The 19,827-nt window shown below is 37.8% G+C and overlaps 1 protein-coding gene across 1 annotated transcript in view; it reads right to left on the reverse strand.

Annotated features, from left to right (window-relative positions):
- Window positions 1-8,369: 8,369 nt before the first annotated feature.
- The window catches only part of LOC140245482 (gasdermin-E-like), a 31,446-nt gene continuing 19,988 nt past the window's right edge, over window positions 8,370-19,827 (reverse strand). The window contains 6 exon segments of the mRNA XM_072325052.1: window positions 8,370-8,594; window positions 9,438-9,508; window positions 14,783-14,861; window positions 17,893-17,976; window positions 17,978-18,031; window positions 18,996-19,159. Of these exon segments, the coding sequence (XP_072181153.1) occupies window positions 8,370-8,594; window positions 9,438-9,508; window positions 14,783-14,861; window positions 17,893-17,976; window positions 17,978-18,031; window positions 18,996-19,159 (677 nt within the window).

The raw sequence follows: 19,827 nt of genomic DNA on the forward strand, positions 1-19,827 counted from the left end.
CACACCGTTTGTGATTGGGAAAGGTTCCGAGAGTTCATTTCTGTTTCTGACCTGGCCACACTGATCTTCGTGAAGCTGCATGACCATGTTAAGAAACTTGGGTGGACAGCCAAGACGCTCCAGGATCTGCCAAAGGCCTTTCCTACTCACAGTATCGAAAGCCTTTGTCAGGTCTACGAAGGTGACATATAGGCCCTTGTTTTGTTCACGGCATTTTTCTTGGAGCTGCCTGAGCACGAATACGATGTCAGTAGTACCCCTGTTCGATCTGAAACCGCACTGGCTCTCTGGCAGGTGGAGTTCTGCCACAGCAGGTACTAGTCTGTTGAGAAGGATTCTTGCTAGAATTTTTCCGGCGATGGCGAGGAGAGTTATCCCTCGGTAGTTTGAACAGTCAGACTTTTCACCTTTGTGTTTGTAGAGGGTGATGATGACAACATCTCGGAGGTCTTGTGGTAGCTTACCCTGTTCCCAGCAGCATAGGAAGAGTTCATGAAGTTTTGAAAGCAATGCAGCTCCTCCATGCTTCCAAATTTCTGGCGGGATGCCGTCGATGCCTGCAGCCTTGCCACACTTCATCTGGTTTGTGGCCTTGATGACCTCTTCGAGGGTGGGAACTTCGTCTAGCTCTTCTTTCACAGATTGCTGTGGGATCTGTTGAATTGTCGGTTCGTCGACAGAGCGGTCGGCGCTGAAGAGGGTCTGGAAATGTTCTGCCCAGCGATTCAAGATGGATGTTTTGTCAGTGAGTAGTGCCTGGCCGTCTGAACTGCGCAGGGGGCTGACCACTTGGTGCGAGGGGCCGTAGACTGCCTTTAGAGCTTCGTAGAAGCCCCCGTAGTCACCGGTGTCGGCACAAAGCTGAACTTTCGAGGCGAGGTTGGTCCACCACTCATTCTGGATGAATCGCAGCTTGCGCTGGAGATTGCTGCAGGCAGAGCGGAAGGCAGTTTTCTTTACAGAGCATGATGGTTGTGCAAGGTGGGCCTGATGGGCAGACCTCTTCTTCTCCAGTAGTTGATGGATTTCTTTGTCATTTTCGTCAAACCAGTCTTTGTTCTTCTTTGTGGAGAGCCCTAAGACTTCTTTAGAGGACTGCAGAATGGCAGTTTTCAGGTGTGCCCAAAGCGTTTCAGGACAGGGATCTGTGGGAGGGTCTGAACCTTCTAACTTCAACTGAAGATTTGACTGGAAGTTGGCTCTCACATCGGCTGACTTCAGGCTACCGATCTGGATCTTCTTCCTGGGCGGACCTCCTCGTTTTGGCTTTGGCTTGAAGTGAAGGCTGAGCTTGCATCGTACGAGGCGATGGTCTGTATGACATTCTGCACTGGGCATCACTCTGGTTTGCACAACATCTCTGAGGTCACGTTGGCGCACAAGGACATAGTCTAAGAGATGCCAATGTTTGGACCTGGGATGCATCCAGGTTGTCTTGAGGCTGTCTTTCTGCTGGAAAGTGGTGTTGGTGATTGCGAACTGCAGCTCTGAGCAGAATTCCAACAGGAGATGTCCATTGTCATTACAGTTCCCAATTTCATGTCTGCCAAGAACACCTTTCCAGGCTTCCGAATCTCGGCCCACTCTGGCATTAAAGTCGCCGAGGATAACAATCTTGTCATCTGCAGGGATGTCTTTCATTCACTTTATTTGGGATATCTCGGCCATTTCAAAACGGATTTTCATCAAATAAACCTATAATTCCTCTTAGAACTGCACTTTCTCTTAGCAAGTCATATAGAGCACGTTGTCACCCGGTTAAATCCGCGCGTAAAAGCCCGTCGCGGTTAATCTTGCTGCACGATACATTTCATTGGTAATGTATCTGACATGTTCGATGGTAACGTATCTGATGTGCCGTTACCGTTCTCACACTATTATTTACAAAAATAATAATTTGGCCCTGAAATCTTCAATTCTAAATCGAACGTCATAACATCATAGACTGAAATGTAACAGTCATCCTCTCATTCTTAAAATTATTTGGTAATATATCATCAATATCAATAATTGTTAACAAATCAGTACTATTCATACCTTGATTTAAAAAAAAAAAATGAACGGGCTTAACATTACCCTTCGCCAATATATGGTGAATTTTAATACATCCCCTTTTCAGATAAATTGTGATAAAAAACATCTTTCCTTTCAAACGTATGTTTATATTATCAAAATTAATCGGGTTTTCAAATTCCCATCCATATTCCTACACCCACTAATCTCTTCTCACACTTGCAAAATATCCCTATAAAATTGCGGAATTTTCGAATTCAATTTCGTTAATTCATAATTAAAAAGGAATATACATCGACCTCCTGCTGACCTACAACAATAATCAATATACAATTTCCAACTCAAAATCTTATTTCCTTAAAAAAACAACGTTTCAGCCAAACTATCCGTTGCACCTATATATATATATATATATATATATATATATATATATATATAATTGGTCATTTTAACACCGCCATTATTATAATCCTGACATAATATATTTGTTTTATTTCTATCTTTCCCATTTCATAAAAATTCCAACATATTTTTTTCCACCTCTATCATTACCTTATTTGGATCAGCTGTAAGAGAAGAATCATAATTCAATTTTGATAAAGGATAAGTTTTCATAAAATGCACTTTACCTATAAAAGTCAAATCCCTTTGCTTCCACCACCCTAATAATCTTTTTATTTTACTTAATATTTTCTTATACATGTAATTCATTTCTTCTCTTATCTTTAAATTCAAAGAAAAATATTTCTGGTTTATTTTTCTTCCTTTCCAATCCGAACAAAATATGTTTTCTCTTTATTGATTCTGAGACCACTTATTTTAAAAGACTCATCAACAATGTATTTTAACCTGTTCACAAATTTTTCATCATTAACAAAAAGCATTATATTACCTGTATAAAGAACTTGGTTCACTTCATATTTCCCAAATGTAAAACCTTTAACACCATCATCTTCTCTCACTACACTAAAATTTATATGGCCAATAGAAATAAATGAGGCGATAGAGAATTCCCCCTAACTCCTTTCTTAATACCGAAATACCCCGTCGAACGTCCTCCATTCATAAGACTTCTCATATCTGTATAAAATATCTTATTTTAAGCCATGTTTTGTAAGAATTCCAAAACCAAATACTTCCAACACTTTGAATTAAAAAAATAGAAATTTACCGAATCAAATACTTTTCCAAAATCGACTGCAATTAAAAATCCATTAGTTTGATCCAATGAATGAAAGAACATCAGGATCCTCAATTACCCTTACCACCTCACCTATTTTTCTCTCTTTAATATGCCCAGCCTGATCACACACACACACACACACACTCATACACACGCATCGTATCATCCCCCCATCAGGCGTAATAAATATTCATGATAGGTTCCCGCTCTTACCGAGGGGAATTGTACATTTGCGGCTGCGTGAAATGAATAATCAACACTGGGCTTAACGCGCCTAGTCGGGGCAGCAATTCTCGGGATTGCGCCATCACTCAGCTTAACGAGTATAGTCGGCGTGAAAAGAATCAATGAAAAGGGTCCAGAACTAGACTACGGTGTGACCGCTCAGGCCCCAAACTCTAGAACCGTTCAGTGAAGGCTCACACCTGTAAATATAATGGAATGTCCCTGACTGCATCACAAAATCGTACCAAAGGTACAAGAATAAATGAAAAAAAAAAATCACAAATGCAGTTTGGCAAAAAACTGAATAGCTGCAGATATCGAGTATGAATTTCTCTACAAACTTCACTTCGGTTGGAAGATGAAAGCTTTTCTCATGGAATTTAAAGGGACTTTCTTTGACAGGATACATGTACAAAAGTATATGATTTTTCTTTTAGTAAAAAGGACTCGTAGTCTGACTTTACGAACCCTTGAACAAAGTTTGAGCGAAAGAACCCCCCTTGGAAATTTGATGGATGAAATGATATATCTAACTTTTTTTCAGGTTAGTTAAGATGAAGCATTTCATTTCTCCCAGCTTTTTCACAGAATTTTTGTAATTTTACATTTTAACACACGTCTTTATGGGGAAATAGTGTTACCTGTGTGAGCCCTGAAAATCACGTCTGTCCAGAATTAGCCTTTTGACAAGGCCCTCTCGCTGTAATGGGTGAGCGAAGCGAACCCAACCGAGCACGACAGCGCAGGGCCTGTCGCTTCCCCTTGTTCCCTTTCGCTCGTCACCACACAGTGAGAGGGCCTTGTCAAAAGGCTAGTCCAAAATTAGACCGCAAGTGCGTGATAAAGTATGCGTGCAGAGCACTGATCTCAGGAGTAACCTCAAGTGATTTATGTGGTGCACAGGTGTACATTATCTCCACACAAACACACACACACACACACACAAACTTTTTATCAAACCCTGATTCAATTTTTTTCAAAGGAGTTTGGGCCGCTGGAGCGGGGTACTAGTCACCTTCAGTGATAGTGCTATTTTTTTTTTTTTTTTTTGGGGGGGGGGTTGTTTTTGTTTTTGTCTTTCTGGGAGAGGAGGATAGGTAGATTTTTTTTTTCAACTTTCCTTGCCAAATTTGCTCATGCAGCGATGGTGGCACTTGATTTTCAAATTTATAACTTTTTTTAGTGGAAGGCATTTGGAGCTGTCGAATGCCATCACATTCTTTTCTACGTTATAGACAGATAAAATGGACAGGATTGCTCTACTTTCTAGCATTAAAACCATACTTGTGATAGGGTATCTACTCTCATCGGTAATGGGAACATTTTATTGTACTTCAAGGTTTTCTCTCTGACACTGCTTACCTCTAGCCCCGGTCTTTTGCTGCATACACGGGAGTACCCATATCCCTTTTATCTAGCTCTTTAACAAGACTTTGACGTCGAGCAACGTAACTGGTTTTTTTTTTTTTTTTTTTTTTTTTTTTTTTTTTTAATGGTGAAGCATATTCCCGGTGATTAAGAAACAATTTATTCTGTAGCAACTGCAAATGGGAATATAGTAAAACTTGCTCACGTATCCATGTCAGTGTGTCAACCCTTCCATTTTTCATACTCGTCGGTCCTATTAAAATAATTTAAATCGCAATTTTATTTGAAAATTTGACAGTCCAAACAAACGAGAATAAGTGAGAAATTGTGTACGCAGTAATATAAAGTGCTAAGAAATTGAAATGTCTGCCTGTCTGTATGCTTGCCGGTACCCCAAGATACTCAATTCATAAAAGCAAAGTACATTGATTTATAATTTCTTGCACTGAGACGTACAGACAGTCCAGTCAATTGTCTTTTTCTTTTTCTCTATATCTATTGAGAACGTTCCTTCGCCAAATTTCAGAACCAACAAATGATAAAAGTCTGTCATGGCAATTTTCTTCTACGTCATCGACAATCGTGAAGATGTTTTGGCCAATGTCATTATCATGCACCATGTTCACTGTAACAATGCTCGGGACAATCCCACTTCAACCCAGAGTATCCCAAATGTAACCAAATAAACGGTGTCATCCCACGAGGCCGACACCTACGATTCACACACCCCATGAGTTCGACAGATACATCAACTTTAATGTTCGGTCTCGTGGGCCCTATTTGCTTAGTGTCGAACTCATTGGCTGTATGGATGACCGGTGAACTGTTTAACCCATGGGCTGTATAGCCCTTTTGCTGTATGACTCTTGGGCTGTATGACTCGTGGGTGTCGGTCTCTTGACGTGCACCCAATAAACACGTAAAAAATTGAATGTTTTAAAAGAGTCAACCCACCACTGCACTGTTCATATCAAAATAACTTTTGGTGTGGTTTTTTTTTTTTTGTATTTTGACAGTCGTGCACAAAAATTATTAGACAAACAAAGGAAATATCTTTGCATTCCTACATCAATGTTATTCAACGCATAATAAATCTACAAAATGTTCCGCAAGATGTACGCAGATATCAAGTTGAAAATTAAGGTATTAACGTGCAATTTATATTATGCACAATTTTTTAAAGATTGCTATATACAGGTAACGAAGGAGTGATAAGAAATTATATCGCATTGCTTTATTTTGCGGAATTATTACTGAAACACGCATTGGTCCTTAGGAAACTACAAACACATTTGTATTGAGTGACATTTAATTACATCCATAAAGTGGGCATCAAAATATCATTTACAGCTGATTTATACCTTTTAATATCTTTTCTTGATTACTTTATTGATCCATGCATCATAGCAGTCAAATAAATTTACTTTCGAGTTTTCGATTCATAATAGTCATTTGAACATACATATTCCCTCTTTTCTTCGGCAATATAAGTGTAATTCAACAGCGTACACCAGCTAAAATGTTAACCCCAACGTGGTATTGATAAATACCTCGGGGAATTATAAAATTTTGGAGGCCGAAGATGTATATTCCCCAAAATGTCCCCCTCCTCTTATCCTCTACATGAATTTCATTGATATCTATTCAGTTGCACAAAGTTCAACTGTACAATTCAATGCAAAAAAAAAAATATCATACCCTTTATCATGGCCTATATCTGTATACGTATATTTTCTCCATGCCGTATTCTGTGTTAACGTTCAAGTATTCCTGTTTTTTTTCTACTGGAAAAAATACATGATCTATTACAGAGTATATTCCATACAGTGTTAAGGTAAATATGAATATTGAAGAGCTTGAAAAATCATATAATAGTATAGGCCTACTTTAAACATAATTTCCACACTATTAACCACCCTAAAGAAAATTGTAATTACAGGCACCTTCACCAGAAATGCATTCGTATTTCATTGAAAATCAATATCTATATATTTCTACTGAAAAAAAAAAAACACAAGATGATCTATTACTGAGCATATTCCGCTCAGTGGTAGAATAAATGTGAATATTAAAAAGTTTGAAAAATTATAAGATATTATAGGTCTACTTAAAACATAATTTTCACACTTAACCACCTTAAAGAATATTGTCATTGACAAATTCATCAGCAATGCATTCGAATTTCATTGAAAATCAATATTTAGATATTTCTACTGAAAAAAAAAAACACACGCAAGATAACAGAGTATATTCATTATAGTGTTCAAGTAAATATGAATATTAAAAAAAGCTTGAGAGATTATATAATATTATAGGCCTACTTAAAACATGATTTCCACACTTAACCACCTTATATGTTGTCATTGTTACCTTCACAAGAAATGCACTCGTGCTTCGTTAAAAGTCAATGTGTTGATATTTCTACTGAAAAAGAAATCCATTACAGAGTATATTCCGTATGTATACAGTGTTAGAGTAAAATAACATGAATATTGAAGAGAGAGAGAGAGAAAAAAAAATCTGTCTGACCCGGCAGCAAATCTGGATTACTGATTCCAAAACGATGTTGAATCAATTCTGATTCTATCTGAGTAATTGTCATATGAGTGAATGATTATGATGATATTGATAACAGCAAAGCAATATGATAATAATACATGAAAATCAATTTTTACTCCTCCTCCTAATGCTTACTTTTCCACACTCCTTTCTCCTCTTCCGCATCATCATCAGATCAAGATAGACCTTGCATGACGTACTAGTAGATGTAATGCAATGCTCACTCAAAGACCAAACATGACCACAGACGAAAAATGTAACATATTAAATGTACCAAGAGCAAAATCAAACACACAAATGTTGGACAGTAGATAACAGCAATAATTCCTATTTGATATGATTTGATTTGATTTTTTTTCAACATAATTTCATACATAAGTCAAATGTCTTTTCAGTAATACAGAAAGTGTCAGTTTACGGATTACAATGTACATATGATTCGAAGTAAGGATGTGTGTATCAATTGTTATGATAATTATTAACTAAATTTATATCATATTTCATTTCATTTGCATCTAATTCTAATTGCTAGAATTTTGAATAGGTACATGCAGACAGTTTTACATCCTTGTCCATAACTTTCATTCTGTTGCGGTTACCCTATATAGCGTGTTATGTGATAGAAGAAATCTTTGGTAACATATCTAAGGTGTTTCACAACTACATTACATCACAAACCTGCTTTTCAATCTACTTCAAAGAATGTATCCAGAAGGCAAAGAATTATGGACTCATATGTACACCTAAGATTACTTCCTATAATATTCCTTAATCTTTTCGGTACAGAGAACATAAGTGAGAGATAGAGAAAAATAAACTTTTGCTAGAAACAAGAGGCATCTTTAACATATATATATATATATATATATATATATATATATATTATAATACTAATCTAATATGGAATGCGATTATGGATGAGTGTCACAGGCGGTGAACTAATTAATGCATACAACATTTTTTGCTATTATATGATAATGCTATTGCTTAAGCTTGCCACCGGTCTTTACTATAGGTTAGATTACTGGCCCCACAGAGCATAAATCACTGCCAGCATTTCACCGGGAGTAACAGATTCGCCCCCAGTCTGCTGGCTGCCTTGGCAGAGATACCACTTCTCATCCATTCTCTCACGATTGAAGCCGACGCTAACCAGCAGCGATTCCACGTGCGGGAACTCCTCGGTGAGACCGGTAACCCGGGTTTGATCCAGGGGGAGACGGTCTACCGACATAGACTTCGCAAGCTGAAGACAAAGAAAAATGAAATCAAAGATACATGCTTAATTACATGCAAAGTATAGTAAGCTGCATTTCTTGGTTATTTTATATTTTTCATTTTTTTACTTTTTTAGAAAGGCGGTACGAGATGTGTGTACGAGCGGAATTATGTTCTTCAGTTTAAATGACGAACCTAAAATTCGACATAGCTCATGTGCAAAATACATTTAAAGCCACTATAGTGGTAAGTCTCTCTGAAGATGAGGTTGATTTGTTGGCCCCATACGTTATATTATCTTAAAAATAGGTTGCTTCTCATTGTTATTTGGAGGTAGTGGATGTTGAACCTTTCACACATATTCACGAATATTCAAATCACAGTTTGAATCAACACGCAGTCGACATCAGTTGTTCCATGACCACCATGAATGTATTTATGGTTTGTATTTGCATAATTTATAATGTTAATGGATTCACTTCCATTTAAACAGTAAACATTATGATCTGTTGCTCACGTTCTCCAAGTTTATCGAAAAGAAACTAAATGAAGAAAATTCTTCTCTATCCCTTTCTTCTGTTCTTCAGTCATCTGATGTACATTGCTCGTTATGCCCTCCATCTTTTTTAAGGAAGCAGGCTCTTATAGGGTATAGGCCAATTTTATAATACAAAAATTAAACTCTGTAACATCCTTTTCTTTCCGGAAATATGCCACCATATGCATGGGACAAACATAATTATCGCGCCTACACGCACACTCCCCCCCCCCCACACACGCAAACACACAAACAAACACACAGACACACAAACACACAAGCAAACATGAGCACATAGACACATAATAAATGGAAAGGAAGTACAAGCATTACCATCTCCATTAATGCTGATCTCTCGGTCTCCGTGCACTGCAGCAACTTGTCGCGCTGGTCTTCACTGAGATCTATAAAAAAAAAAAAAAAAAGACGAAGACTTACAAGACATAATAGTGTTGGCACAGTACATGGGCACTCGGATCGAGTTACTTCAAAACCTGCACTGGGCCAACAGCCAAATCGCGTTTGGAAGAAAGTAATGCAGCACTGAAGGGGCAAAGTAACCATAGGTTGCATATCACTATCATGATTATATCATTTTTATACTTCTTATTGTTGTTACTGTCATTATCCCCGTCTTATAAGATATGAGACTTCTTTTACCCTCAAAGCTTTAAACATTGCTTAAGGTGCAATCACACATCGCCGGTTTTGATGGCGGTTCATGGCGGTTCAGCAAATCGCCGTGCTCCGCCAAAGACCGTGTTTACACCGTACACAAACCGTGGTCATCCGTCACTCATCCGCCATGAACCCCGGGAACCGCGGGGAACCGCGGGGAACCGCCAGAAAAATTAAACAAGTTTAATTTTTCGTGGCGGTCTTGGCGGTTTGAAATGGACCGTGTTCACATCGCCGTTCATCGTGTAAAGAACGGCATCCTCCGTGTTTGCACTGCAAGATCCTTAATGATACCGTGTTAACACCGCCATAATTTTCAAGCAAAGAGAAACAATGAACTTAAAAGAGAATAATGGCTCCGGCGACACTTCGTGGCGGAGAAATAAAAAATGGAGAAAAAAAAAAGCAAAGATGAACCCATAATCCAAGATCGGGTAAATATACTGAATGCTATAGCTTCCTTACCTCTTTAACACATACAATACAGTAATAAATAAAGTTTAATGTTCAAAAAGTTGTTAGGTATGTTGCATTACATCATTTACATTAAAACCATCATTTACATTAAAAGGTAAGTTCATAATTTTAAATAAAACTTAGCAGCTTTCAAGATGGCCAGCAACGTGAACCTGATAAGTTATACACAGAAGACTTGTGTAAATATGTTATGTTGATACAGATACGTTGAAACTTAAGAGAGTAGAGGGAAAAGCAATGTTGAAACTTGAAAAAAAAAATCACCATTATTGTGTTACGTGAACCTGTAAGTAAAGAGGAAACTATGCACACATACTGTATGTATATGCTTCTTTGATAGTGTACAATGTACATATGTCTTTTTATTGACTATTGTTAAAGATATTATTATTATATTATCATCGTTGCCGTTCTTATAAAGCGCATAATACCTTTGGCAAGGCCTCTATGCGCTTAAAGGTATTAGCCCACATTTGTAAACCTGCAGCAATTGGTCTCATAGTTAGCATGGAGTTTGGGTATGATTGCAGTAACACCTGTGCAAAATTTCGTTCCAATTAGTCCATTACTTTCATAAAAATAAATGAAAATGCACCGTAATCCGTATGCATGCGTGTCTATAACGCTCGCTAGCTCCGGTCCACGTACGTGTTACATGTACAATGTACGTAGCTATAGCCCGCGCTCGTAATTCGATTTTGGGTCGGGTTGACCCGGTTTGAAAATTGATTTTAAAACGATGATTTTCTCTCTTTTATCGAATGGTATAGACAAAGAGCGACAGGTGAGGTATGTTACTGTTATAACTTGTACTTGAAGTCATATTGGACCTGTTTTATGCAGTTTTGATTTTCGTGGGTTTGCAAATGTGGGCTAGTACCTTTAAGAGGGGGTAACAAAAAGATAAACAGGAAAAGGTAATTTCAGAAACAGCAACATGCTGCATTAATCATGTTAATCATCATCTACAATCACTATGTTACTATTTTAGCAGATAAGTTTTTAAAAACATTTTGGACTTATTGATGAGAACTTGCATGTTTTATCACTTGGGGTGCTGTTCCACAGTTCTGGGGCTGCATAAACTTTGTTTGTCATAGTAGTTTGTTGTAATGGATCGAGGGTATCACATACAGATTCCCCTTACGATTTAGGAACTCCCATAGGCTCATATTTCACGAGGAGCAATTTTGTGAAAACATGGATAAACAAGCAACAAGATCTTAAATCCAATACAAGATCTTAATACCAAATAATAATGTGAAAACTTAAAGAAAAAGAGAGACGTTGAAACAAGCAAGTACTTGTACATCACTGAATAAATAAACCTGCAAATGAACAGGAATCTTTGGAAACTTTGTTGGATTCTGCTTTGATAATTACGTATGTCATTTAATGACAGTTAACACAGATATTTAAAAAATCAAGAGAAAAAGCACGTTGAAACTTCAAGATAATTGCTTGTTGCATCACTTATATTAATCTGTAAAACACAGGGGGCTACATAATTTCTTTAAAATTGTGTTTAACTAACAAAGCAAAACGCTCCTTGTTGAAAGCCATTGAGGACAAGTGAAAGGGCTCTGATTGCATCCAACTACATGGGCTTGGTATGGACTCCTCCACCTTCCGGGGAGATCCGTGTTACTACCGCGTCAATCCGCGTTTGCTCCGTGTTCAAAACGTGTTGAGAACGTAGTCACGTCGCGTTTAAGTGCTTTCCGCCATCATGCATTGGGACACGGTTCACGGCGGTTTGAGAACCGCCATGAACCGCCATCTAAACCGGCGATGTGTGATCGCACCTTTAGTGTCTATCTAAGCCCCAAAACAGGCGCTGCTTGACAAAATAACGGTTTCTATAATCTATACAAAAAAATAGATGGATGAAACTGGTATTGTATGTAAATGCCTATCAGAATTTTTTGTGTGTGCGTATCAGGATGAAGCAAATTACATAATGTTAATAGGAAGAGACTTTATTGATTAGAACTCTAGGGCATAAAAGAACATTCTTCTATCAGTCAAACAGCAAACTATCTGCAACTGTCCTACTTCTCTCTCAACGAGGCCATCCAAAAGAATACTTCTCGAATCTATACTATAAGAGAAACAAAGGCATGTACCAATTTCTCTGTAGTTCTCTTTTTTTCATCGCTGTAATTATCATAGTCGGGATCATTTTATCATCGTTATCGTTACCGCTGTAATGTTCTATATCATTTCAATGTTTGTAAGTGTATATACCACTTCTCTTCTCTATGATATAATGTATACACACATACATATATATAGACATTATGTATTTATACATGTATATATATATATATATATATATATATATATGATAGCAGACATACTTATGATACAGGCCGGCAGTGCATGAAAAAAGTTTTATAAAATGGGTTCAAGAATGTAGCCAATTGGAAGCGCTGAAATGAGTCACGTGTGCGTGCATTAATTTCTTAGTAAATGCACTAAGAAGAGTCTCTCTTCCACCTCCCTGGCCTGACGTATAACGTCACAATGTTTACACTAGCAGTGCGCACTCAATCAGTTGTTACAAGTGCGTCACGCGCTACTATACGCGCTGTCATTCCTGTAAACAACTTCTAGTTCGGGCCGCGGGCTGCCGCAACAGCCGGCGGCCTTTCTTGTGCATAACACGTGGCGTACGTATACTCTTATACGCACGTACAGTACTTATGTGCGGGATTTCCGAGTGCGACGTGCGTAAATGTTTGGGACGAACATCTTCGGACATCTTGACTTTTGAGCGAGTGCTACATGTAGCTGGCTGGTATTGACCCACAAAGGTACGTGAATAATGCTGTTAGTTTTCGACCCATTTTATAAAACAAATGATGCACAGGATTATTTCGTGGCGTTAGTGAAGGTGCGGCGCACTCTCGAGTATTGACAGCGGTTGCAAACATGCACTCGGCTGCGCCTCGTGCATGTCGCATCATTGTCAATACTCTCGAGCGCGCCGCACCTTCACTAACACACTCTATCCTGTGCATCATTTGTATAATAGTGCACGCAAAATATAACGATTGCCAACGATAACGCACTATCGATTTGATATCGGTTACTCCCTCATTTTAATCATGAGTACTGAATCCCGCACCTTATCGACACGATTGCGCCACAACCGAGATATGCTTAGCTCGATATTATCGTTATTCTCATCTGTGTGGGACTAGACTTTCAGCGGTAGATTTAAACATAGAAGCTGAAATGAACAGGTTCGCTACTGTTACAGAGACTGATCTATATAAACAGTATCTTAGACAATAAAGGACACATAGGATGCCATCAAATACGCCCTACAAATTTTGGACTCCTACTGTTCTGAAAAAGGAATCAATCCGACGGATATTGAGCAAGTCAACCCAAGATTTGTGCCGCTTTCTCCGTACATTCTACGCTTAAGTGCGCCGTGGAAATGGGCAGTATGTGTACGCTATTATACGCTAAGCGCTCTTTGATCACGCTACGCTAAATGAACTTTTACGATACGACATTTACTACACACTCTCGGAATCCACATGTGCAGCAATGGTGACTTCAATGATGCCTGGCACGAGCCTTGTGCTTAAATCCAGTAGATCCCTAATCCTACAAAACATCATCTAGTCCTGGTCCTGGATCCACAGTGCAGTAAGTAGGGCGCCTAACGTGTTACTGTTAGATCCATGGTAGACATTGTGGAGGGGAGCTCTGTCGCTCGTCATAAGTGACGTAGATCTAGTATAACGTTTAGGCCAGGGCCCCTAGACCTAACCTATCGTAGGGCCTAGAAAACGTTAGATATAACCACGTAGACCCTAGACTCTATAGTTGAATTGATTTTGTCTACACAGGTTCAAAGAAACTGGTATTATTGCTTGTCTAGACACGTGTAGACTCTAGAAATGATCGAGATCTAGGCTTTCTTATTTTTTCAATTTATCTTGCCTGGGTATGTATGCTATTTTATATAACACATAGTGCATGACATCTTATTGCACTATAACAAGTACCAAGCACCTCCTCAGGCAATTATATTCAATTCGGCCTGCGGCCTCATTGAATATAACTGGCCTTCGGGGCAAATTCAGAATTTGTCGGTGCTTATATTGTTATAGTGCATTCAGCCTCATGCACTATATAATATATACATATATATATATATATATATATATATATATATACATACATATATCAATAATTTTGATATTCAACGCCAAAATTATTTATTTAAGCAACACCGGAAAGATACCAGAAAGCACTCATTACCAGCTTTTCATCTTCCAAGGTATTTCAGTACTTCTTTTGAAGTATCAATAATTGATAATAAACAGCACTTTAAACCAATCGTTACCTCTGGCGATAACTAGAAATTACTGTGTTCTATGGCAATGTATCATGTAGATAATCATTGTATCGTATCATATACCGATACGGAATATCATTTGTTGTCAGATGGAAAAATATATCTGATATTTGATGAAAAGAACTTCGAGCTGTATCAATCTCACCTGCCATGACATCCAGCAGGTCAGCTAAACAGTTGAGCACACCATCCTTGTCCGAACCAGGATACATCACTTCCACTTCCTGTGAATTCGAAAAATAAGAAATCCTTGGTTTTGTGAGTTAACTTTTTTTTTTCTGGTTTAAATACAATTCGACTCAATTCAATTCAATGCAATTCAGTTTAATTCAGTTCGATTCAATTGTTGTTTGTTTTTTATTTATTTATTTCAGTCACAATTAATCAAGCATATACAAGTATAAAACATAATAAAATGTTTAGATCGGCTGGATAAGCCTCACTCAGTAAATATTGCCAACATGGCTTACTGTTTTTCAGGAGGGTCCAGTTACATTTACAAATCATTTACTGCATAAAACTACTAATTACACGATTACACACGAACAAATAAAAAAGTCCCCCCCCCCATCCCCAACATAAAAAACCCCAGCATAGTTAACTTTAATTAAGCTCAAGCCCTGCATATAGCATTATACCTGTCTATAATCTGTTACCTTTTATACTCTGTGTACTTTATACTCTGTTACCTTTTATACTCTGTGTATATCATCTAATAAATATAAAACACGAGTCAAATCGATTAGCCAGTAAGACCCATTGACGAATGAATGTGCTCTTTAATATGATTTTTGGAATATGTTAAAAGTTGTTGCCTTTTTTACATTAAAAGGAATTACATTAAAATGAAAACTCCGTCTATGGGAAATCATTCGTTTACAATAATTGGTCCTTGGTGTTGGAATCTTTATGTTATAATCAGATCGCAAGGAATATATGTTCTCTTTAACTTGAAAAAAAAAAGTTCACTTAAGTAAGGCGGTGCCAATCCATTCAATGATTTATAAACTAGTAGAAGAAGATGCTGTCTTCTTGTCGAGACAAGGGAATCCCACTGAAGAATGTCATGCAACCTAAAATTAGAAGTATGAGAAAATGGGTCATTTTTTAAGATGATTCTCCTTGCTCTATGCTGAAGTTTTTGAATCATGTCCATTTGTTTCTTTTTGCCAGAGTCCCATACAATATCAGCATAATCTATAACTGGGGCAATATGAAAGACTTATATAACATCTTAAAACTTCGTTCATCAATAATATGACTAAGTTTTCCCATAAAGCTTATCATTTTACTCACTCTCCTACAGACAAAATCAACTTGTAAGTTCCAATTTAACTCTTCATCAACTGTAATATCCAAATACTTGACACACTTAACCTGTTCACGGCTTTTGGAATTTATACTCATTATGCTTATTCAACAATTTTCTATTACCAATTAGCATACAAACTGTTTTGTCTCAATTTAAACTGAGTCTGTTTGCACACATCCAATCAAAAATATTATTCAGGTCTTTTTGCAACATCATTTCAACTTTTTGAGGATTTGTGTCAGCAAAATACAATACTGTATCGTCGGCATACAGGTGATTATTACATGCATCAACTTTATTTGCCATGTCATTTATATAAATGACAAACAACAGTGGCTCCAATATCGATCCCTGAGGGACCCCGTAAGAAATACACTGTTCATTTGATAATGTGTTGTTCGCCGATCACTTAAATATTCTCTAAACCACTGAATGCTTGTATTACTAACACCTATAAATGTACCAATTTATCTAATAATATGTCGTGCGCCACCGTATCGAAGGCTTTTCGTAGATCGACGAAAACTGCACCAATATAACAATGTTTATGCAATGCATCAAGCTTGTCAAGCCAATCATCCGTGACCTTAATGAGGGCGGTTAACGTTGAATGTAGTCTTCTAAAACCAGACTGTTCTATTGCTATTAAAGCTCTACGTTTTGAATAATCAGACAGCTGCTTATGAATAACTCGTTCGAATAATTTTGAGACTACTGGTAGCAAAGAAATAGGTCGATAATTATCTGGGTGCCTCCTATCACCCTTTTTAAACAATAGAATTATTCTAGCCACTTTCCATCGGGCGGGAACTACTTTCTCAATAATAGACCTGTTAATTGAATAAGTAAGAGTTGGTGCAATCTCTTCTGCTGCCAATTTAAGTATACTAGAAGATATTCCATCAATACCCGTTGAACTTTTATCTTTGAGTTTCCTCAGTTCTAACAACACTTCATTGTGAGACACACATTTCAATTCAAACTCATTTTCAAATAATTTTTCTTTATTTACAAATAATCTACCTTGCTTTTTACATGGAATTGATTCAGACAGCGTCTGCCCTACTTTAGCAAAGAATGAATTAAATGCGTCAGCTTTCTCATTTTCTTAATGAACTATTACATTTGAAGATTTTTACCTGGAAACAAAGTTTTCATTGTTTTCCAAGCTTGAGCAAATTATCAATTTGATCACTCGTTAACTTCTTAACATAATAACTTCTCTTTGCTATTCTAATTTCTTCTGTTAGTTTGTTTCGTAATTGCCTATACTGGCTCATCAATATATCATCCTTCTCTTTACAAGCTCGTAGTTTCAGCCGATCACGCTTTTTTATGAGTCTATGAACATGAGAATTTATCTAAGGGGAAGGCTGTTGCCGTACTCGCTTTTTTCTAATTGGCATATGTTTTTTTCAATTCAGTTCAATTCAAAGCGGCCACCGTAATCGTATACATTAATCATCATGTCTATATTTCACATGAAAAAAAATACTTATTCAGATATTTCGCATGTGTCTTTATGATTCGCATTAATCAATAATTGACATACACGACCCTATGTCGTTACTCAGATTTTAAAAAAAAACCATGCCCTGTCATTATTATGATACGTTAGGAGTGTCTCGGAAATTGGAAACTGGGGCACCGTGATAACTGTTATTGCACGTCGCTCCTGCCATGGGCAAAACATTATGACACTGTTCTTCCATTTCTTCCGCTGGATAACCCTTGTGAATAATGCATCAATATTCTTCCAACGGCCCTCATGGCACCCAAACTGCTCAATTCAAAGCTCAGAAGACATGATATTGTGCTCATGCCTTTCTGTTGCCTCGGAGTTTTGTATATAAAAAGGTCTGAAATAATGCGGAACACTATACATTGATTGGATATCTAGGTAACGGAGGGGAGGGGGTACTGTACTGAGGATAGATTCTCACCCCAAATACAAATCCCGCCACTCTCAGAAGATCCTTGTGGGCATTGACACTGACTCCTCCGAGCATCTCATCCAGAGCAGCACAATGACACCTTCGAACTTTCATCGCCAACGATGAGATGGTTAACAGCCGACTGAAGCTGAGAAAGTGTGATTAAACAAAACAGATTCATTTGTATTGATGAAAAGCAAAGTTTTGCTGTCATATTACATCGATGCTTTGAATATACTCTTCGCTTGACGAAGAATAGAAGACTTCAAACGGTGACTCGTAAGAATACCGTTAACAAAGGTATCCCCTCTAGATTATCCTGTAAATGAACTGGGTCTTTGAAGTGTCTAATTTTGAAGGAACCAAAGCTTTAGTAAACTGTGACGCAATGGAATTTCCCCATCCTGTGCTCCGAGTGCCATTAGTAGAGAAAACCAAAAATTTTTGTACATTCTGTTCGAAGTCAATGGCACCAAATGGGTCAAGGAAAGTCCTAAGACCTCATTGTGACTACATGTATTTGAGTTTCTCATCAGCCGATTTCTGTTCATAATTTCATGCACAAATCGGTTTGTCTGATATGATCGATCAAGCAAGGTTGAAGAAAACAACGATCGATAGTTATGCCTCTGTTGCAGCTGGCATAAAAGTACAGTCCCTGTTAGATTTCAAAATCAAGTTTTCTCCGGATGTATTTTTTTTTTTCCGAAGACGAACACAAAAATCTTCCCGCGCCCGAAATTTGCATTTGGCCTATTTTAGAAACTGTTGAAATACCATTGGCTGTCAATAGATATGCTTCACCATGCAGGTGTATATAAAATTATATGATATAACTTCAAGACCCAAAGCTTCTACAAGAATACATTTTAAATGAGATGAATGATGACAAAAACTAGAAAAACTCAAACATGAACTAATATCAGTTACAAATTGGAGTAAGTTGCCTCTTTGGTTATCTGTGCTATACACTATAAACACTGACAAATCGAGAATTATCAAACACTATTTTGGACCTAAGAATTGCACTTTTGCAATATTTTCACTCGGTTTTATTACAGTAGAATATTCTTTTGAAAACGAATGGATTTTACACGCACAGCATATCTTACCAGTTCATTTAGCTTATCAAGTGGCGTCGTCATTAGCTCAATAAGAGACTTTCTTATGACACTCAGTCCGTCGTCTGGTAAATCAAAGATGGCCTCCATTCCTTCTGTGATTTCATTCGAAAATTCTCTTCCTGGAACTTCTTTCCCTTCTGCTTCTAAATAGGGAAACGTACAGGAGAAAAAGCTGCATCATGTTTTTGATGCGTTCGAGCGCTCTCCTAGATTGGACCGTGCCATCTCTTTGACCGTACCATATACCCGAGTCTGAGGACAGCTCGAACGCTCCTTAACCCAGTGAATACGAGTTCTTTATCAATAATACTCCGGCAGGTGTCTATGGGAAATGCATGTTGGAGCAATATCGACCCGTCCTCAATGGGTTAAAGTGTACCGTACCAAACGGCTTATCTCGAAAGGGTTGGAGCGGAGCGCTTAACGCACCAGTTTGAGACAAGCCCCCCCCCCCCCACCCTTGTCTCGAAAGGGTGCGTTGGGCGGAGTATGTTCGAAGAACGCACCCATTCGAGACAACCGGGGGGTGGGGGTTAGTCTCGAATGTACGCGTAAGTTAGTCTCAGCTAGTCTATGACACCTTTCTCCTTTTTATCTCATCCACATCATTCAGTGTCATTCCTCTATGAAATTTACAATCCACCCCTAAATTGCAATATTCTTCATTTTTCTTCTGCACCCGTATCAGTCTTGTCAGCGGAAAAACCTTTACAAAGGGAACTGAAAAGGAAGCAATTGATTCATTTCACAGGAAATCCATACTATATATATATATATATATATATGCAGTAAAATGCGAATAAAATAATGTAATCATGTG

Source organism: Diadema setosum, chromosome 22, assembly GCF_964275005.1.
Source record: "Diadema setosum chromosome 22, eeDiaSeto1, whole genome shotgun sequence".
NCBI lineage: Eukaryota > Metazoa > Echinodermata > Echinoidea > Diadematoida > Diadematidae > Diadema > Diadema setosum.